The following is a 23,000-nucleotide window of genomic DNA, read 5'->3' on the forward strand; positions in this document are numbered from 1 at the left end:
TACACCAGTAAGAATAGCAAAAATTAACAAGGCAATAAACAACGAATGTTGGAGAGGTTGTGGAGAAAGGGGAACCCCCTCACACTGTTGGTGGGAATGCAAGTTGGTACAGCGACTTTGGAAAACAGTGTGGAGGTCCCTCAAAAAATTAAAAATAGAGCTACCATATGACCCAGCAATTGCTCTACTGGGTATTTACCCCAAAGGCATAGATGTAGTGACAAGAAGGGCCATATGCACTTTAATGTTCATAGCAGCAATGTCCACAATAGCCAAACTGTGGAAAGACCAAAGATGCCCTTCAACAGACGAATGGTTTAGATGTGGTCCATTTATACAATGGAATATTACTCAGCCATCAGAAAGGATGAATACCCAATTTTTACATCAACATGGATGGGACTGGAGGAGATTATGCTAAGTGAAATAAGTCAAGCAAAGAAAGTCAATTATCATATGGTTTCACTTATTTGTGGAACATAAGGAATAGAATGAAGGACATTAGGAGAAGGAAGGGAAAAGTGAAGGGGGGAAATCGGAGGGGGAGACGAACCATGAGAGACTATGGACTCTGAGAAACAAACTGAGCGTTTTAGAGGGGAGGGGGGTGGGGGGATGGGTTAGCATGGTGATGGGTATATTAAGGAGGGCACGTACTGCATGGAGCAGTGGGTGTTATACAAAAATAATGAATCATGCGACACTACATCAAAAACTAATGAGGTACTGTATGGTGACTAACATAATAAAAGAAAAAAAGAAAAAAAGTGTTAAGGACAATCTAGAAAATCTTCCGTAGTAAACCTCTCCCTTTTCTAACCTGCTGGTACAATCCTCGTCAAACTCTAAATTGTAAAAATAACAGAACTGCCATGATAAAGTGAATCTGTATACACTACTGATTTTTGTTCTCTGCTTAGCCTCTCTTCACCCAAGGGGGGAGACTACAGTTTTTACGTTCTTGAGACTGATGGGTAGAGGGTGGACAAGTCCTTACGAGGAAGCCCTAAGAAACATGGAAGGTGGGTCCCTGAGTCCTCAGTGTTCTCCCACTTAAATATCCCTATATTGGACTTATGAAACAAGCACAAATGACCTGGAAGATATTTCTGGAATTATTCTTTAAGTTTCAGATAGCCACAGGATACAGATATCCTATTTAAGCTGAGTACACAAACATCAGCAGATGGCGCCAAATGACAAGCCAGACCCCTAGAATTGTGACAAGACAGCCAGACAGGCTGACCCTGAGAATCATACACCTCATTTTATACAATTATAATATACTGAAAAATAACCATGGATGAGAACAATTAGCATTTCCACAGAGAATAAACCACACTGCCTTTACTGGTTTCAGAAAGAGACCAAATTATTTTCCACTTAAGTTTCACTCTAAATAAAATATGACTTTTGACTGTGCTCTAAATAAAACAGGCAATACAGTGATTTTTATTAAGTGTCTGTTGTAGAACAACTAAATGCCAAGAAATCAGAATATCAGAACACCACCACTACGGTAAAACACACTAAACTACAGAAGAGAAAGAACATCTAATTAAGAGAAAAGCTCTATAAAAGCAACAAAAAGAAACAAATACCCTTTATTATAATTACATCAAATGACTTGAACATGATGGATTTCAAAAGATCATAATCACTGAAATCTAGTAACATCCTCTGAAACTACTGCTTTCTAAATGAATTACAAAGCCTAAATATTAGAATCTTTAAAAAGCAAAAACAAATATATGATGGTGGACACAATTTACGTGATTATAAATATGTGAGAGTTCAGAAGACAGGAGCACGCAAGTTAGCTAGGGAAGTGCTTACTATGGCATTTTAAGTAACATATGAAGCTTGTCAAACAAAATGGGTTGTCAAAATAATTCAACAAAGTTCACTAGGTGTGTGTGGTTGGGGGGTACTATATAGAAAGCTGAGAAACCACCACCAAAAAACCACAAACTTCTGCAATCTGGGAATTTAATTCCCAATGAATAACTTTGTATTTGTTAATTTTCAGTTTTAGTAAAAAAAAAAAAAAAAAAGTGTTATTCTATTTTTAATGCCTAAGTAAAAATTCAATCTAATCAATACATTATGAGGATGAAAATGCAGATCTGTAATCAGCTATGGTATAATAATGAGGTTTACAACAAAAATTCCCACGGTCTTAAAAGGTCACATTATCATTAATGACCTACATTTTAAGTTGTCCTGCTGAGCTTTTCCTACGTATAAGCTAAATGAACTGCCTTTTTAACATTATCATCATCAACTAAGGATAACGCATGTGTACATTTTCAGTAAGTAACTTAAGAATCAGTAATTTGTCAAGTGTTCCTTAGGAAACGACAATTTACATGGTCCTTCGCTATTCCTATTCACTGCTTCCTAATTCCTAGCCATCATTTCCTTACTCTAAAACTCCGTCATGCAAGCATGAAAATTCGACCAGGAAATACCTTAGCTCCTTTCTCTTGACCTTCATCCCTATAGGTAGCCCAACTAATTCTCAATCAATCTAGTCCAGGGTTCTCAACTTCAGCAGTACTGACACTTTGGGGGCAGATCTTAGGGGGGGGGGGGGGGGGGGGGCCCTCTTTTCGATCTAGGATGTTTATCAGCATTAAATTCAGTCTTATCACAAAAGCTGCAGTGTTCAGTTCACACACGGAACTGAAAAATCATGCTTTTCATCTACTCAACACTTTCTCTGGGAATTAAATCCTTTCCATCTGTTCTGAGTGGGGCTCACACCCTGGAGCCCCAAGAACAGATAAATGAGCCAAGGCAAGCCAGAACATTCACTCTTCTCTCTGGTCACGGTAATTACTTCTGGCTGAGTATGACTCAAGCTGAGTCAATAGAGGTTCTCTCTAGGACTTTTGCTGGAGCAAAGGTGGATGCCGAAGTTCTCATTTTTGTTGGTTCTCTAGCTACAAGGACAGTGTAAAGTGTAAGCCAGGAGCTCCCAGTAGCCATCTTAGCTTGTCTGGCAATAAAGGAAAGAGGTCAGAAAGGGGAGGAGGGACAGCTGATATAATAACCCCCAAATCCAGTTACATCTGAAGCCACCCAGAACCTTCCAGTTAAGCAATAGGTAGATTCTTTTTTGCTGAAGCTAACTGAACTGGATTTTTGCCATTTGTAAGTAAAACAGCATAAACTGGTGCTTTCTGAAAATCTGAATAATAATAAAACCTAAATAATGGATAAGATTAATCATCCATTGAACATTAAGGCCACTCACTGAGCACTTACTATGTGCCAGACACTATGTTGTTAAAGCTACACCTAAAAATATTAACATGTAAATCCTCATGACAGGCTCTGTAAATAAATGCTCTTTTATAGCTATTTTATAGATGAGGAGAAAAAGAAGTTAAGTAAACATGTCCAAGGCCAAATGCCTATGTACTGATCAAAGTTTAATGACTCCATCAGTTCTGTTAACATTATTCTGCACCTACCTAATAACTCAGCCACCCAATGTTTACTGAGTACCTATGTAACAGAATCATACTAGGCATTAAGGATACAAAAATGAATAAAGAAATGATTATAATATACTGTGCTAAGTGCTAATTTACATAAATTTATGAAAATGTTAATTGTGTAGTTGAGATTGTGTAATAAAGTTCAAAGGAAAAGGACTCAAACACAACTGTAACAAATCTTGTTTATATAATTGTTTGAAATAGAAGTGATAACTGATGAGGAATATATAAGCTGCATGGAGTCTAGTAAAAAAGAAATCAGGTATCAGAGGGAAAAAAATTTATCAATGTCTTTCCAGGATACTCAGTAATAGGGTTTCCTTGTATCAATGAAAAAATTCTAATCCATTTGTGTCAAATAATTCCTACAGTGAAGGTACAAAGTGTATTAGTTTTGTGGCATTTTTATCAAAATCACTCAAACCAAATGCTATCCCTTTTGAATGTGTGCTCACCAAACGAATGAAAAATATCTTGCAAACTTTATCCTGTAAGGGAAAGAATGCACTAATCATCAGTATCCCTTTAACAGTTGTTTTCCAACGGTATAGTTTACATAAGTTTCACATGAGTTTGGTTTGTGTGCACCACCCTAAGTGGTGACAAATTCTGGGTATATGACAAAAGTCTGAATTCCTAGAAATACAAAACTGAGGAAAGTCCCTCTACCACAGTGGCCCCTCCAGTGCAGTATCAGCCTGCTAAATCTAGTCTGATCCTCACACAATCTAAAATGCTTAAGTTCACACAATGAGAAAGCTTCATAAATCATACCTTTCCTGAAAAAAAAAATATTATGTATAATTGCTTTCTAAAATTATAATAAAACTAAAAGCATTAAACCAAAATTTAAAACAGTGAAAATCAGAGATTTTGATTATTTACTTACAGTGATATCTGACAATACAAACATAAAAATAAAACATATTAAGAGGTAAGTAAAACTACCTTTAGCTCTAACACTAACCTGCCACCAAGATATTTTCCTACCCATCTACAAAATACAAAATTTTCTAAGATAGACACTATTACTTTTCATAGTCAAAACTTTTAAAAAATTTCATAAATTAGAACTAATGTCTAACTTTTGGTTCTTTAGTTGGAGAAAGAACTCAATGGTGAACATGTGCTAATCATTGTACAGCATATAAGCAAAGCATAATATTTAAAATTCAATTACAAAATAAATACAAATGACAATGGTTCACTTATTTTTGCACACAATTACAATATAATGACAAAACATATGCAGAGAATTTCACTATATAACAAAGTCACTCCATATTGTTACCTTTAGTGTCCTACATATTGCAGGAATTAACTTGAAAGTGAACACAAGTTATTACTGGTGTGTTAAAACATTTTTGCATCACTAGAATTTACTGGCCTGTGGTGTTCCCTTAACTGCCTCTATTTACTGCTTCCCTGAAAGCCAGTACTTACTTAATATATATAAAGGAAGTTTCTGGAGAGAATACTAAAAGGGAAACAAAAGAATTCTACAACTCTGAAAGGCTCTGCATACGTAAACTGAAATGTGAAGAAGACAACTGAAATAAAAGAAATGAAGAAAGATTTCTAGCACTGAGTGATCTCATACTACACATTAACTCATTAAAAACACACACAGAACATTCTTTCTGGAACTCACCCAAAGGGAATAATCTGAAACAGACCTAAGCCCTCAAGTATTTTATGTTACTGGAAGTTTAAGTATTTATGACTTACCTTACAATTTTAGATAAAATGATGGCAAAATTATGTAAAATATAAGTATAGAAGTTGTTTCCCAAATTTTACAAATAAACAAATATCAAAGTACTCAATTTCAGTAATATTAAGTTTCAACACTTACAGTAAGCTTTTTATATCATTGTTTACTTGAGTTTTTTTAAACCTAACAGCTTCCGTTGACATAAAATAACCTTTTAAATTTAAATTATACAGGTTATAAAAGGGTATATTTAAAATATGAAAAAAAAGAAATAAAAAGCTGGGATGTTTTATGTCACTCAGTATCAAAAAGGTATTCATTTTTTTCTTGCTAGATTTCTATGGACAAACTGAAAAAACAGTAAACATATTTCTTCTTACAGAAATAATGAAGAGTCCTCTCTCATCTATCAGTGGGGTAACAAATTGTCATGATCTTATTCCATTATAAAGTAACAGCTTTATCACTTCAAAAGCATGAATGCACGCTGTATAACTTTATTAATAACCCACCTTTTTCATTTTCTTTGTATCTACAAATGCCAACTGGAATCTCTGCTTGAAACATGGAGCCCACCATAATCTCCTATTTAAAAATAACATGACACATTAGTAAGATCTAGTAACACAGATTTTATATCCATTTTCTAGCTTTACCATCTTCCTGGGTAAACTTGTTCATGGTTTCTCTGTCATAAAAGACACAACCAATTAACTACCTCAGAGGAGTATTGTGAGGATGAATGAGTTAATAATAGATAAGAGCTTGGATATGATTGGATGAAAACATTAGTAATAAAATGGGGTATAATGCAATATAACAATGAATACAAACTTAACTTCAAAATATGGAGAAAAAGCAATAAAAATGAATTCTTATAATTCAATTAATAAGATAACTGCAAACACCCTGAAGAACAGAAAATCAAATTCGGGTACTTTAAGGTATTTATAGTCTAAACTATGGACAATGGGTCAGCATCATCAGAGTCATCTGGGAAATTGTTAGAAATATACATGCTCAGGTTCTACCTGAGACCTACTGAACCAGAAACTCTGGGGATAGGACTCAGCAAGTAGTGTTTCAACAAGCTGTTGGGTGATTCCAACATACACTTCAGTCTAGAACCACAAATTTGAGGTAATGAAAGTAACAAAAAGGGTTTGTATAAAGCTCAGTAGAGGCGAAATGGATGAACTCCAAACCAAATGGATAAGCAGGTTAGTGCCTGATTTTCATAGTCAAAACTTTTAAAAAATCTTGACAAATTTTACTACAACAAAATCATACTGAAACAAATAGTCTGGATTTACTATGGCCTGTTTTATTACATAATTTTCCTGGGAAGGGAATAGTCCCCCATGTTCTCCCTCCTCTGAGCTTCTGTTCCTTCATTAAAAATAATTCAACACTTACTCAAATATTCTCTTGTATACTTCAGACACAAAAATAATTTAAGTTGAAGAGAAAGTTTATGAGAACAGCTTAAGAGAAAAGATATATAAATTCGAATATATGGTAGAAAGTGACAGTTTGATAACTTCTAAGGTTTTTAGCTTTTTTCCTACTTTCTGCACGGTATAGGAATCAGAAAAAAACTGGAGTAAAGAACGCTTGCCCAAATGGGCATAAATAGTGGATAACTCTGTGATCCTTGTTTTCAGTCTTCAGCCCCATCATTCATTCATCATTCACTCAAATTAATTAACACACACTGCACTGGGCTAACCTTCCCTTTCCATTCTAACCCACACCTTCCTTTACCATTCTAACATACTGAGAGATGTCTCTCTTTTATTTTTTGTCTATACATATTTTTTAAAATTTAAATTCAATTAACATAATGTATTACTGGTTTCAGAGGTAGAGGTCAGTGATTCATCAGCTGCATATAACATGCTCATTACATTACGTGCCCTCCTTAATGTTCATCACCTAGTTACCCCATCCCCCTACCCCCCTCCCCTCCAGCAACCCTCAGTTTGTTTCCTATGTTTAAAAATCTCCTGACTCAGCAGGGAGCATGCTTCTCCCCCTGCTCATGCTCTCTCTGTGTCTCAAATGAATAAATAAAATCTTTAAAAAAAAAAAAAATCAGACCAAGGAAAAGAACAGCAAAAAACACAAAAAATTCAAGTGAGCTATCTCAATAAGAATGATATCATTTCTTCTAAATAAAGGATTTGTTCTAATAAATTCTACATGACATTTGACACATTTTTCTAGTACATTCATCTGCTTCACAACAGCTTAAAAATTAATTCTTCTACTTACTTAACTGTATAACTAAGTTGTACACTTATACAATTTTATAATTAAAAACTTATGTCAATATATAATCTTTAGATTCATTTTAGAACTTATTATGCATAGTTATAGAAAAGCTCAAATCTGTCTCTTCACCCAATATATTTTGAGTTGCAAATATCTACATTAATATGGGATGGAAAAACTTATCTAAATTATTAAACAAAATCTACTTAACAGAACTAAAGCCTCAACTGCTTTCCCGAATATGTAAAAAAATTTACTTTTGATACTTTTTACAGTGCAACAAAAATCTAAATTAGCACTAGTTCAAAATTTCAATTTCTGTTGTTGGTTTGAGACTGATTTGCTCAAAAAAGTAAAATTCTTTCTGTATCATTATTTTATTTTATAAAAAAATAAGTATTTTTCTTACCTCAATGTATTAAAGGGAAATCTGAACATCTACCAAACCTTTAAATGTCACAAAAGGGCTTACCTCAACTTTATCAATATATAGCTAGTAAAATAATAATACTTGCTTTTTAGAAAATATTAATTTACCTAAACTTTGGGAAAATATGGCTCTAACTACCTTTTTCCAGTCTTCTGATGGAATATAATCTTCATCTTCTTCAGATTCTTCTTCTATTTCGCTATCTACAATAAATAAGACAATAATATTACAAAATGATTGTTTATCCTGTCCACATCTGTATATCTGTATATTATTTTTACATCTACCATCAAACATTTAAGTATGCCTAAAAGTATTTGCAAAAATAGGACCAAGATATTTCTGATCAAGTAATACCCTATTAGTTTAAAACAAAGCAAAACAACAAACCCATAAGCCTTCTGGGACAATTCTAATTTTAGGAAACTGTATTCTCAGTAACTGATTTCCCACAAAAATCTAAGAAAAAAATTGAATTAGCGGGTCAAGATAATCTGTTCCTAAACCTAATTCTTTCTTCCCTAATAAAATGAGAATTTGGACAAAACAAAAACTGGTTTCCGATCAATGCTCCCTGAGACACTGAGAAGCTTGTAGCAACACTTAACAGAGACTGTGAAGGGAGGCTATGTATGAAGACCTCCATCCTCCCCAACCTCTGATTTATTCAGAAGCAGGCAAGGTGCCATTTGTTTACATTTTGGAGTAAAAAATGTATTTACATAAAGGGTAGGAAATTTGAAAACTATTACACTGTCAGCATCTTCTCAACTGTAAAATGGAATACAAAGTTCAAAAGGGTAACATTACATATAAAAATTAAATCTTCCTATGGAAAAGTTAAGATATGAAGTATATATACAGCTTCCGTGCATACATCATAACTAAAATAGCAGATCAAAAGTATGAAATAAATACTGTTTTAAGATTCAGTCACTTAGGGGCGCCTGGGTGGCTCAGTCAGTTGGGCGTCTGCCTTCGGCTGGGGTCATGATCTCAGGGTCCTGGGATCGAGCCCCGTATCAGGCTCCCTGCTCAGTGGGGAATCTGCTACTCCCTCTTCCTCCACCTCCCCCTCTCGCTCATGCTCTCGCTTTCAAATAAATAAAATCTTAAAAAAAAAAAAAAAGATGCAGTCACTTAGCATCCCACTTTTAAACAAACTTTGGCAATTTACCTAAGAAGAAGAAGGAAAAATACCAGGCTTTCCCCAAACTTAATATTATATTAACACAATAATTTCAGCAACCAATCTCTCCTTACACTGATACACTTTTCAACTGGACCATATCTTTGATCAAAACTCGCAATAAAATATCATTAGCACTACATTCACTTCTAAACCAAATATGTATCAGGACTTATTCATATGAAGCAGTAGCCATGTTTCATCAGTTATTACACTGCTCCATTTCATGAGAGGTTATTGTTCTTCAAATGTTTTTCTTTCTATTAAAGCACAGAAATTCAGACCCCAAGCTTAAACCAGTAACACTAATGGTTGCCTTTTTCTTATCAAAGAATGGTCATCCAGAGTAATGATTCCTGCTTAGAATGAAACACTATGGAGCAGATAAAGCATGCAAATATTCAAGGAACATACATTAAAGGTTGTCTCAACTACTGCACATCTCTGACTAGATCACGATCTGTAGTAAAATTAGGAGAGTTCTGTGTATAACATGTTCTCACCTCAAGAGGAAACCACTTCTTGAGAACGGGGAGCCACTGATTAGAGAAAGCAATACTTATGAAATAGCTAAAAATGGCTAAAAGGCAAAGAAAGTAGAAAATGAAAACTGAGGAGAAGACTAGAAGAAATAAAAAAGATGACTATAAGACAAATTAAAGTATTGGGGGAAAAAAAGGAACACATTTTTCCCCACAGGAGCCTGCCATTCCATTTGTAGTTGAGCCCATGGAGGTATTCTTATTTCTTCCTTTCTTGGGCACTGCATTAGACCTAAAAATGTTAACTTTAGGGAACAAATCGATTGACTTTTTAGTGGACATAGAGTAATCTCTACACCCAACATGGGTCTCGAACTCACAACCCCGAGTTCAAGAGTCATGCTCTCTACCAACTGAGCCAGTCAGGTGCCCCTGGAATGTCATCCTTAAGAGACACATGCATAGACTTCGATATGATGAGACAGCTTTAAGAAACTCAGAGCAATTTTATGGAGCCAATAAAGCCTCTTGGAAATGTTGGCCTGATACCTTGCTTATAGAGCTCCCCACAGCCTTACCAGGCCCTGCTAACAAACACTAGCTGTCTCTGCAGAAGTTTAGACTCAAGGTCAACTATATGGTTGCAGCCTATGTACAAGCAAGGCCCTGGATTCCTTACCTGAGAGGATGAGCCTAAGACTCCATCCAGGTTATACCAAGCTCTCAAAGCATGCCCATAGCCCCTTCTCCTTGTCCTAAGATAACCTCCTGACATCCGGGACTCAATTTTGCCTCATTCTGATGTCAAGTCTCCAGCCCAAAGTAAACATGGGAATATATGGTTAAAAACAAAAAAAAAAAAAAAGAAAAAAAGGAACACATTCACAATAAAGGAGTATAGGGACACAACAATCTCTGCAATCTACTCATGGACAATGGGGCTTTAGCACTGCTAAATGAATTAACCTAGAACAAAACCCATTACTGTTCAGCCAGATTTCAGAGTAAATGAATCCAAACAGATGTGTGAAAAAGAAACGGCATTTTACATCATATATTAAATAGTAAAAATTATCCAAACAATAGCAACCAATGACACTTACTAGTATCAAAATATTTACATCGACGTGGGCGAATTATTTCTTGGGCATCTTGAGAAGCAACAGATTGTGACGGATCATCATTGGAAGACTGAGTTTCATCCTCTTGACCTGACGAGTCCTTTATATTCTCTTCCTGTAGAATAATAAATTAAATTTCCTTAAGATGTAAGGAAAATTACTGCAGATGAAAGGTTACAGTATTCCAAATACAACTAGAAAACTAAAATAAATACACTAAATGCAGCACAGTGTTCTGGATTGGAACCTGGAACAGAAAAAAGGACATTATAGAAAAACTGGTGAACTCTGGATTGTCTATAGTTTAATTAATAGTATGGCACCAGTGTCAATTCTTACTTTTGATAAATACACATGGTTACATGAGATGTAAACAGGGAAAGTTGGCTGAAGAGTACATAGGAACTCTATGCTATCTTTGAACCTCTCTATATAACAAATTATTTCAAAAGAAAATAAGAAAATTGAATACAGAATACCAATTAGCCTTTAATACTTAAAAAGAGTAGTTTTTTTTTTTAAGTTGGTACAAATTCATTTAGAAGAGGCCCTGAAAAGAAATCTGGAATGACACAGATAAAACTACTACTTTTCAGGAGATTATAGGGGACTTCCAATATTAATAAGTTACTACTTCAACAAGAATAAAGATTACAATCTTAATAAATGTGTATAACCTTACTTTATTTTCCCCACTACAGCCACTGTTATCATCATTATCAGCATCTTCATCATCTTCACCTTCTTCTTCCTCTTCTTCCTCCTCCTCATCTTCTTCAGGTAGTCGAATAGTAGTATCATAACCATAAAGACTGAGAAGTTCATGAATTGGCATGTCTCCTTCCTAAATAGACCAAATAAAAAGTTAATTTCTGAATAAATGAATACTTCATATTCCTGTAATTCACACCTTCATTCACAGAGAATATCCTTAGAACTGTATCAAGAATTCTCAAATCATAAAAGGTGAATGAAAACAACTCTGAAACCCGGAAAATCTTAGTCTTTCAAGAATTTCTATAAGAGACTAACCAATTCTAATCGCTAACAACAAAACCTTTAAGTATAATAAAAAAGTGAAAATGGGGTAGAACTGTTCTGTGCAATCAATTCAATAAATGTACACGGGCAGTTAACACTATGAATAGATGCACACACTTAAGAGTACCATACATAATTTGGGAGTGGGAAAAAATAATTAGAAAAGAGACTGGAAACTAAGTTAACAAACTCAAAAAAGGAGGTGAAATTCACAGCCCAATCCAAACACATTAAAAGAAAACTGTAATGATACACAGGAATAACACTGGATTCCATTAGCCGTATGTTCTTTTCTAGGGTTACCTAAAATTATACATAAAATCCTGTCATGCAACCTTTGCTAACTATTTTACAAAATTGTTATATAACCTCCATCTCACAGATGAGGAAACTAAAGCTCAGAGATTAAGCAATCTTTCCCCAAATCATACAAGTTACAAGTAGTAGAACCAGATTTCAAGTCTAATTCTAAAAGCCCATACTCATCAGTACATCATACTGCCTCAGCCAGGGATCACCCCTAACTCCATAAAAAAATATACCCTCTGAGGATGAAATGAAGAAATATCCACATGCAATGAAATGAATCAAGTTTTCTATAGAAGGTATTCACTCTAATTAGTAATCAAGTGATATAAAGTTCAGGGAAATTGGGAGAGCATTCTGATTATAAAAAGAAAATTTAATCCAAATCACCTGAATGTACTACACACATTCACACATGCCCTCTTTCCACAACCCTCTACCCCACCTCTCTTTTGAGAAAAATTTAAGGCAGTTTAGAACCTACAAGGGCAATCATGAAACAAGACCTGTTTTGTATTTCTCCAGCAGTCTTGTAGCATTATTCATGGACAGAAATAAGTCGCCCATGTGTTAAAAACATTGTTCTAGTAGAGATGGATACATCAGATTGGAAGATATAATCTAATGACACTAGGCACTTAGATCCTACAACTAACTCCCATCACTCAGAATTTGTGTACGAGAAGCAACTAATGTTTGTAATTTGAAAAAATTTTCTTATAGAAAGAGGTAGGAAGAAAATGCTGTTTAACACTTGTATTTCCCATTGTAAATGGATATTCTAGTTATAAATCAGTCTGTGAATCTGTTTCTGAAAGAGAAGTCAATTCGGAGAGCCCTGACTGATGATGTACAGCAGCCACAACCTGAAAGTGGTAACTCTATTAGGTAAGGTGCTACCACTCTAGCTGAGAGCAGCGGGCATACTTAACTGACATCTCCTATTGTGTTTCTCTAAGTGCAGTAACACAAACAGTGCTTGAGGTGTTCAAGAATCTAGTCCATGCAGATATCTGGTCCATGTACCAAGGACCTGGTACAGAAGACAAATCTGGCATTAGAAAATCAGGATTTAAGAACTAAAACAGAACTTCAAGATCAAAAAAGTGGAGTAAGAGAAAGATATAGAAAAGGCTGGTTGTTTATACACTGATTAACAAATAGCTGCCATAAGTGTCTTCTATGTACCAGGCATTTGTGGTAAGTACTTTGATTCCACTATCTTATTCTCTCTCTTTTCTGAACAAAAGTAGAATAAGAATCTTATGCAATCTCAAAAGATCTTTAAAAGTACCACTGGGAGTATTTACTACCTTTATTTATAAGAAAACTAAACAGAAGGAAACATCATGCCCTGACAGAGATTTTTCCATAATACCTAGACTTAATCCCAGCTCGTATTTCCCATGAACTCATTCTGCGCCACAAATTCGAAGGTTTAACAATGACAGTCACTACTATAAACAAGAGCCACAGAAGTCACTAGTATGAATAAGGGCCAAACCAAAGAAAATCTTCAGCCTAAGTTTGCAACTAATATTTACATGGACCTAAAGATTTCATGAAGTACTTCATATTTATCTCATCTTTAAAACTCCCTTAATGGGGCACCTGGGTGGCTCAGTAGGTTTGGCGTCTGCCTCTGCCTCAGGTCATGATCCCGGAGTCCTGGGATCGAGCCCCATGTTGGACTCCCTGCTCGGCAAGGAGTCTGCTTCTCCCTCTGCCCCTCATTCCCCTCTCATGCTCTCCCTCACTCTCTCAAATAAATAAAATCTTTTTTTTTAATTTTTATTTATTTGACAGAGAGAGACACAGCGAGAGAGGGAACACAAGCAAGGGGAGTGGGAGAGGGAGAAGCAGGCTTCCTGCGGAGCAGGGAGCCCGATGCGGGGCTCGATCCCAGGACTCTGGGATCATGACCTGAGCTGAAGGCAGACGCTTAACGACTGAGCCACCCAGGCACCCCTCAAATAAATAAAATCTTAAAAAAAAAAAACTTCCTTAATATAGGTTGCCATTACCTCTAAATTTTACAAGTGAGTTAACTGATATTTTGAAAGATCACGCAAAATAGGTATATTATCAATCCAATGTCCTCAGGCTCTCTACCTTTGGTCTGTCATATTCAAGGGCAACAGAATCACCTTGAGGGCTTAGCAAAACAGAGTGCTGGGCCCCACTCCAAAGTTTCTACTATAATAGGGCAGAGGTAGGGGCAGAGTATCTGCATATTTTCTATAAGCCAGGCCATACTGATGCTCTTGGTATGGGACTACCTTGAGAACCACTTATCTCACAATACAAGATACCTGCAAATTTCCTTTCCAATGGGAGGTAATAAAGCTCGATCATTATCTTTAATAAAGCTAATCACTAACACCTGACACCTAGCTCAGTTATGTGTCAAAAGGATAGGTGACATACTAACTGCATGGAAAGGAATTTTTTTTTTTTTAAATCACTTTTGGGAATACGGAATATCTCATATTCACGGTTAGGTCAGTATTTTTTCCTCCTAGATAAGCATTTAAGAATATGACTCACTTTAGCTCTCCTCCAGCCATCCAAGATGTGAAAAGGAAAGAAGGCTAAGGGGAAGAAGGTGGCCCCAACTCCTGCTGTCATGAGGAAACAGGAAGCCAAGAAGGTGGTCAATCCCATTTGAGAAAAGGCCCAAGAATTCTGGTATCGGACAGGATATCCAGCCCCAAAGGGACCCCACCTGCTTTGTCAAATGGCTCCGCTACATCCAACTGCAACAGCAAAGGGCTGTTCTCTATAAACATCTGAAACTGCCTCCTGGGATTAACCAGTTCACCCAGGCTTTGGACCACCAAACAGCTACTCACCTGCTTAAGCTGGCCCACAAAGACAGACCAAAGACAAAAAAAAAAAGCAGAGATTGTTGGCCCAGGCTGAGAAGAAAGCTGCTGGCAAAGGGGATGTCCCTATTAATAGATCACCTGTCCCTCCAGCAGCGGTTAATACTGTCACCATCTTAGTGTAAAACAAGAAGGCTCAGCTGGTAGTGACTGCACATGCTGTGGATCCCACTAGGCTGGCTGTCTTCCTCCCTGCCCTGTGTTGTAAGATGGGGGTTCCCTACTGTATTATCAAGGGGAAGGCCAGGCTGAGCCATCTGGTCCACAAGAAGACCTGCACTGGGGCGCCTGGGTGGCTCGGTTGGTTAAGCGACTGCCTTCGGCTCAGGTCATGTTCCCGGAGTCCCGGGATCGAGTTCCGCGTCGGGCTCCCTGCTCGGCAGGGAGTCTGCTTCTCCCTCTGACCCTCCCCCCTCTCATGTACTCTCTCTCTCTCTCATTCTCGCTCTCTCAAATAAATAAATAAATCTTTAAAAAGAAGAAGACCTGCACCAATGTCGCCTTCACACAGATTAACTCGGAAGACAAACAAGCTCTGGCTAAGTTGGTGGAAGCTATCAGGACCAATTACAGTGACGGATATGATGATATCCGCCCTCACTGGGGAGGCAACATCCTGGGTGCAAAGCTGGTGGTTTATATCGCCAAGCTAGAAAAGGCAGAGGCCTTTCTGGCCACCAAACCGGCTAAGTATTGAGTTTTCTGTACATAAAAGTAATAAAAAGTTCTCTTTCAAAAAAAAAAAAAAGAAACATGACTCACCTTGTAAACAATTCATTTCTCAAAGAAAAATTTAACAACACTTCTAAAATTGGCTAAGCAGAGAACAGAGGAGAGTCAAAGTGGCTGATCACAGTACATTCGGAGATCTGATTGAATTTGAAGAAACAGTAACAGAACTGGCAGATAAAGAAAAGTCACTTAAGTCAGAGCGAATGACTACTGCACAAGTATAGAAACAAAAAAGGAATACCCAGGTTACTCTGATTAGAGCAGAAGATATCCGTAGAAACTAAAATAAAAAAGGTAGACCTGGTATTTTTACCTATTTTCTCTAGTTTTACTTAGTCTCTAGTAGGAGGTGTTATACTCTACTTTTGACTCCATTTCAGAGTAACTGTTGAGCGGTGATTGACACTGGAAGGGCTTAGAGATAATTATACACAAAGCAAAATGTTCAAGATGGACCTTGGCAGGGAAAGATTTAGTCTGCCAGAGACAGAGCTAGGATGGAATCCCCTGCTATCATTCACGGGTAGTATAATTAGAACCTAAACTAAATTAGTGGATGTGGTAAAGAAAAAACTCAAGAGACCCTGAAGAAAATAACCATGAGTAAAGAATGATCAAGAGGTCCTGGTGACACCGAATCTCTGTTCCAGACATTCCTTGTGCCCAGATACACATTCATAGGACTTCTAAAAATAGTTCTAAAGAAAAAATATTAAAAACAACAACAAAAAAAACACCCCAAAATTAAAAACAACAAAGTTCTAATAAACTTCAAAGTTAATTTTAGGTGGGTTCTATTATGTGTAAACAAAATATCCTTGCCTATTCTATTAAGAAAATGTTTGCTTGATTTTAAAAACAAAGAGTATATAATGGTTTTATGCTTTTGCTTAGGTATTAACTTTTAACTTAACCTCTGTCACCTAATACCAAGTTAGAAAGCAACAAGTTAGTAATCAACAATCAAGACCCACTGAGGAATACAAGAGAGTTTGACATTAGTATGAAAAGTATCTTACATGATCTGAAGTATAAAGATCTTGCAGTAAACACAGCCACAACTACAGTAAACCAAAGTCAATCTTGCCGAGGAATCCTCAGTTTCAAATTCAAGCAGCATTTACCGTGTCCCTACTATGCACTAACGGAAGTACATAAGCTTTAACAAGTATTTTGTCAGGGTAATTCATCGTTGTCTGCCCCACCCCCCAATCCTTTCTCTTTCAACTTCTATATTCATCTTCTTCCAGGAAATGCTTCCTTCATCCCAAGCATGTATTTTGATTGAGAGCTCACGTTCTGGACTATATGGCATCTGATCCAGTTGGAATCACTACATTCCCTGGCCGTAGGTTTGGAATGGGCACATGACCCAAGCCTGGCCATAGTTTGTTTCCAAATCTGTACCAATAGCAGCTAAAGAAACATAGACTATCTAAAGCAGTACATCTTGGAGACCTGGAAACTGACAGCATATAAAGAAAGTTGGTCTGAAAAAGGATGCCACCATGTAGAACAGCAGAAACAGAAAATATCTTCTGGTGGCACTTGAGTCCTTAAGGCCTAGATATCTCCCTGCTCTTAATAAAATTACATGAGCATTAAATTCCCCATTTTGCCTAAGTTAGTTCAAGATGGATTTCTATTATTTGTCCCCAAATATTCTGATATAAACAGTAATGATATCCTATAAAACAGATGTTCCTTGTCACTTCCCTCTGAAAAAAGACTAAAAGCTAAATAAAACATGGCTGACAATACATTATATTAGGGCCTGTCAGTCACCTGTTCCAGATAATCTCTCATTAACTTTTATTGTCAAAGTCTGTGTTCTACAAGGTACTAAATAAGGGGCTTTCCTCAAGTTGAACTGAAACGTCACAATAAAGTAGCAATGTCTTATTACCATTCATACAAAGATTAAGAGTATAGAAATCAGGGAAACAAAGTGAAAGAGAAAATTATGGGTCAAGTAGAGTAGATCTTCACAGTTTGGGAGTTATAAATTTCTTTGAGAATTTTATGAATGATATAACTACTAGGATTTACTGAGTGATTACCATGTAGGATACTGTATTAAATGTTTATATAATAAAACTGGAGCTTAAAGACGTTAAGTAACTTGTCCAAGTAACTCAACTTGCAGTTGAGTTTTGGCCACACAGTGTGACTAAATGCTTTATAATATCTTTACATATATATGCTATATACTGCCTTCCTTGAAACCTGACCCTAGGTTAAGTGTACGTCATCCTGATGGAATGTGAAATAAGATGTACTGGGGTTGACAGACTGTAAGAAATATAAAGGAAGATATGGACATAGCACAAAATGAATAAAACACAGGAATGTGGACTATACTTGCATACTGTGCTTTAAGAAATAAGTTAACTAAGCACTATAACAAAAACAGGAGCAATCCTACCTGCATAACCTAAAGGGAGGCTAGCTGGAAGTGAAAAGAATAGATTTTTTAAAAGACAAACATTTTATCTGAAGTTAAATCTGTCCTTTAACTTTACAACAATATGGTAAAGTTACCAAATAACTTCAGTATTATTTGAAGGTTGGAGAGGTGCCCAACTGCTGGGAGAGGAGTGGGTCCCTCTGCCTCATATCAGATTAGTCATTTAGAAATGATTGCAGGTGACAGCAGATACTGGCTATTCAAGGGCCATTTGGTGGATGGACACAGTACTCTTCTTCCACCTTGTGCTACGAATGACTTACCAATAAATGCTTACAAAGGAAGAGGGGAGGAAGAAGGAAAGAGACTGATTTCTAGCCAGGATGGTCCAGGGGACTATATCCAGATTGGACTACAGAGACAGTTCCTGAGGTAACCAACCTCTTGGGGTTGGGGTTTCACTATAAGATAAACTATAAAGGGATGGAGGCACTGAACGTTTCTTTATAATCCCCACACTCGGGTTTCTTTTTATTCAATGTAATTCTTGTGTGTATACTTCAAAAAGTACTCAAGCTCTCACATTTTAGTTTTTATTTTCTAGTTCTGGAGATTCATCAGATGGTATGTGTCTGGCACTTCAAAGTGAGTATTAAGTATAATATTATGATAATGTGATTTTTTTTTAGATTTTATTTATTTATTTGACAGAGAGAGATAGCGAGAGAAGGAACACAAGCAGGGGGAGTGGGAGAGGGAGAAGCAGGCTTCCCGCGGAGCAGGGAGCCCGATGCGGGGCTCGATCCCAGGATCATGACCTGAGCTGAAGGCAGACGCTCAACAACTGAGCCACCCAGGTGCCCCTATAATGTGATTTTTTAAAAATACAGATAAATACATAAAGAGATAGCTGATTCCGATCCCTCTTCTCCCAAATAGACCACTACAATTGTGCCATTCAAAGCAAGACTGAATTTTAAGAATACATCTGAAAAAGTTAAACTGGCCTACATACTGCTATTTCTAGCAAAAAGTCTATTTACTATGGGAATGATTCTGACACTCTCTAAGATCACCACAATAAATTCTAACCTGTGTATCTAATTCTACTAAAATATTTAAATGGTAAACTTATATATCCACCTTTTATAATATTAAGCTTTATGCCTGTATTTGAACTGTACTGAAATGTAATAACAAACATCAAAGCATCTTCTATGAAAAGCTACCTTTCAATGAACTTAAAACTACAGGCCATGCAGTTATTGATAACTCCTGAATGAATCAACTGTCAGAATTCTGCCATAATTACATCAAAAGTCCACTGCATATAACATGCCAGGTAAAAACCAACTAACCAATTCTTGACAGAGCTGTAATGTTTCGTTTCTATAAAAAAAAAATCAGTAATCAATATGAGAAAATCTTCATTTTTTAAATTAAAAAAAAAAGTTTAGTTTGGTTCATACCTAAAGAGTTTATAATTATACTGGCCCTGAACTAGCTTAGCGGCAGGTTACAGATGAAAGCATTGGTGATTTTGCGCAACTTAAACCTATGTCTTAATTATTCTGGGAAAAGCTAGAAGCATCTGAGAAGGTGTAAGACTGCCTGGATGAAGAGAATGATAAAAGATTTGTTCCCTCTTTCTTTCTATATCCTCTACAAATAATTCTACTTTAAGTTTTTTTTTCCCTAAGAAGGGTCATTTGAAAGCAAATTTGGAGAGGCTTTAAAAGACTGAAGGAGGCAGAGAATAAAGGAGAAACAGCAAAAGACAATACACATCCAAACTTTTAGCAAAGCTTATTAGCGATTTTGTACTAATTAAATGTGACAGCCTATTTTCCAAAACAGAAAACAATAATCATTCTACCACATAACCTGTACTGATTATCTCCTCTTAAGTAACTAATTACTCAAACAGTTGAGTAATGCAGAATGTGAGAAAATGGAAAATATAACATTTTCCTCCTTTAAATGTTATCCCATGGATGGGTTATTCAGAAACGAAAATATATCTAAAGCAATAGAAACTTCTATGAAATATAGGCAAATAACTGCCTTTCCACTTAATGAATATATGAAGTGACTATGATTGTTTCTTTCAACGTTCAACTAGGTTCTGAATCATTCAAACAAATTGTACCAGTCTTCTGAATGACTTTCCAGCCTCTTCTAAAGAATAGTTTTGGGGCGCATGGGGGCTCAGTCGTTAAGCAGCTGCCTTCAGCTCAGGTCATGATCCGAGGGTCCTGGGATCGAGCCCCACATCGGGCTCCCTGCTCAGTGGGGAGCCTGCTCTCCCTCTCCCACTCCCCCTACTTGTGTTCCCTCTCTCGCTGTGTCTCTGTCAAATAAATAAATAAAATCTTCTAAAAAAAATAAAATAAATAAAGAATAGTTTTGACTCCAGGCTCTTCATGTACTTTTAACTCATTCTTGAAAAGCTTTTATAACAGCTATACATCATTGCCCCTAAAACCAATTCTGTTTTTTGGCTTAATAAAATATTGAATTGCTTAGGCATTATAAGCCAGCTTTAATTACTAAAAGATCCAAAATGGGACCATCTGACAAGATTTAACTAGATATTAATAGGATTCCTTTTCTAGCTCTTTAAATGTACACTTTAAAAAGTTCCAGACTAAAATTCCAAAACACAAATTAGTCTTTATTACCACAAAAGTACAATTCATTTTTCCACGATATTATGTATTCCAAATGCTTAAAGACTGACACGATGTCTTATTTATGTTCTTTTTATCATGGAGTGCAGATCATTTACGTAGGACATTTTAAATTAGAGCATACCAGATTGATTTATCCATTCATTCAAAATGCCTGACCACTCTTGCTAAGTACCAGGAAATACACTGGTGAATAAAACAAAAACTGTCCCTCCCGTCATAGAACTAAAGGAGGATTCAGATAATAAATTAGACAAACATGTAATTACAAATTGTGTTAGTTATAAGAAAGCACTGAATGGGGTATAGTGGTTTAAAAAAAAGCTAATTAGGAGACAGGTTAAGGTCCTTCTGAGGAGGAAACATTAAGCCCAGACTTAAGAGGATAAAGAGTCAGTCTCAAAGCACGTTATCAAGGAGCAGGAATGAGCTGAAAAGCCTTGAAGCACAAAGAAAAAGCACATCTAAGAACAGAAGCAGCTGATGTGGCTATTTAAGAGCATGACAGAGGCACTATAATACATGGCTGAAGGACCCTATCAAACAGGTGGCCTTGCTGGCAAGTCAAGGAATCTGGATTTTCTTCTTGTGTAACAGGAAACCACTGAAGAAATTTTAAATAAAAGGCTGACACAAATGGATTTGTATTTTGAAAAGACCATCATGGCTACTATAGAAATATCCTGGAGGGAAGAGTGGCAAAAGAGGAAATGGGGAGAATCTAGTTAGGAAGTTACTATAAATAGTCTAGGCTAGAAATGGTGACCTGGGCAGTGGCAGCAGAGATGGAACAACAATCAGATAAGAGGTATCTTTGTGGGTAGAAATGATAAGCTTATTTACGATTGAGTACTGGGAATGAAGGAAGAGGACTCCCTGATTTCTGACTTAGGCAACAAGGTACAATATAGTGCCATTTTTTATTAAGCTGAAGACAGGGAAGGAACAGATGGAGGAAGAACATCAATCAACAGTTCTGCTTTGGACATTTAAACTTATTTTTAAAGAAATTTTTAAAAAAGATTTTATTTATTTTTGACAGAGAGATAGCGAGAGAGGGAACACAAGCAGGGGGAGTAGGAGAGGGAGGAGCAGGGAGCCCAGTGCGGGGCTCGATCCCAGGACCCTGGGATCATGACCTGAGCCGAAGGCGGATGCTTAACAACTGAGCCACCCAGGTGTCCCTATTTTTAAAGAATTTTTTTAAAAGATTTTTATTTATTTATGTTAGCGAGAGAAAGAGCGCGCACGCGCACACACAAACACACGAGCCAGGGGTGGGGCAGAGAGAGAGAATATTCAAGCCGACTCCCCATTGAGCACAGAGCCCGATGTGGGGTTGGACCCAGGACCCTGAGATCATGACCTGAGCCAAAAAAAGTCAGACGCTTAACCAACTAAGTTACCCAGGCGCCCTTAGGACATTTAAAATTTAAAGATGTCTATTGAGATATCCAAGCAGAAATGTCAAGTAGGGAAGGTTAGATAAACAAAACTGGGGACAAGGAATATGTTAATGCTAGAAAAATAAAGAATACGGATATCATGGGAATAGATTAAATCAGATCACCTAATCAATAATTTTCAAATGGTGTGTATACATTACATTCCAGAGATTCTAATTCAGTATGCCTGGGGAGAGGTATAGGAATCTGCATTTCTTAAGTCCATGAGCGATTCTGAAGCAGCTGACCTTCATACTACATTTTGAGGAGCACTAATTTACAGACAGAAGAAAAGTGCAAAACAGAGAATTGGGGAATTCCAAATTTAAACCTTGGGTGAAGGAAGATGAGTCTGCAAAGGGCACTGAATAGAAACAAACAGATAGGAAAAACTGGACAGTGGGGTACTCCAGAATTCAAATAAGAGAAGGGAGTGTTAACTGTTGAATATGGCTGAGTGAAGTAAAGTGACTGATGCATAGAACAATAAAAATCATTGGTCATCTTGACAGGAAAGGGCAGAGACTATCTAGAGTATTTTATGGAATAAATGGGAAATGAGGAAGATGGTAACCACTATTAAGAAATTCTGGCTCTGAAAGGGTATTAAGTAAAAGGTCAGCAAGTGGGGGAGGACAGAGGTATGTATGAGGAAATTCAGCATACTTTTTTTTAGAGAGCAGGAAAGGGGTGGAGGGGCAGAGGGAGAGAGAGAGAATCTTAAGCAGGCTCCACACCCAGTGCAGAGCCCAACAACCTGACTTGATCTCACAATCTT

The 23,000-nt window shown here is 36.7% G+C and overlaps 1 protein-coding gene and 1 pseudogene across 11 annotated transcripts in view; one reads left to right on the forward strand and one right to left on the reverse strand.

Annotated features, from left to right (window-relative positions):
• The window catches only part of MIER1 (MIER1 transcriptional regulator), a 65,081-nt gene that overhangs the window by 21,648 nt on the left and 20,433 nt on the right, over positions 1-23,000 (reverse strand). For all 11 annotated transcript variants that reach the window (XM_035018318.1, XM_035018319.1, XM_035018320.1 and 8 more), the window contains 4 exons: positions 11,399-11,560; positions 10,699-10,831; positions 8,063-8,127; positions 5,733-5,805 (listed from right to left, as the gene is read on the reverse strand). In XM_035018318.1, coding sequence (XP_034874209.1) covers positions 5,733-5,805; positions 8,063-8,127; positions 10,699-10,831; positions 11,399-11,560 — 433 coding nt within the window. The remainder of the gene's footprint in view (positions 1-5,732; positions 5,806-8,062; positions 8,128-10,698; positions 10,832-11,398; positions 11,561-23,000) is intronic.
• LOC118020346 lies at positions 14,630-15,904 on the forward strand (annotated as a pseudogene).

Source organism: Mirounga leonina, unplaced genomic scaffold, assembly GCF_011800145.1.
Source record: "Mirounga leonina isolate KUSES-001 unplaced genomic scaffold, KU_Mleo_1.0 Mir_173, whole genome shotgun sequence".
Taxonomy (NCBI): Eukaryota; Metazoa; Chordata; class Mammalia; order Carnivora; family Phocidae; genus Mirounga; species Mirounga leonina.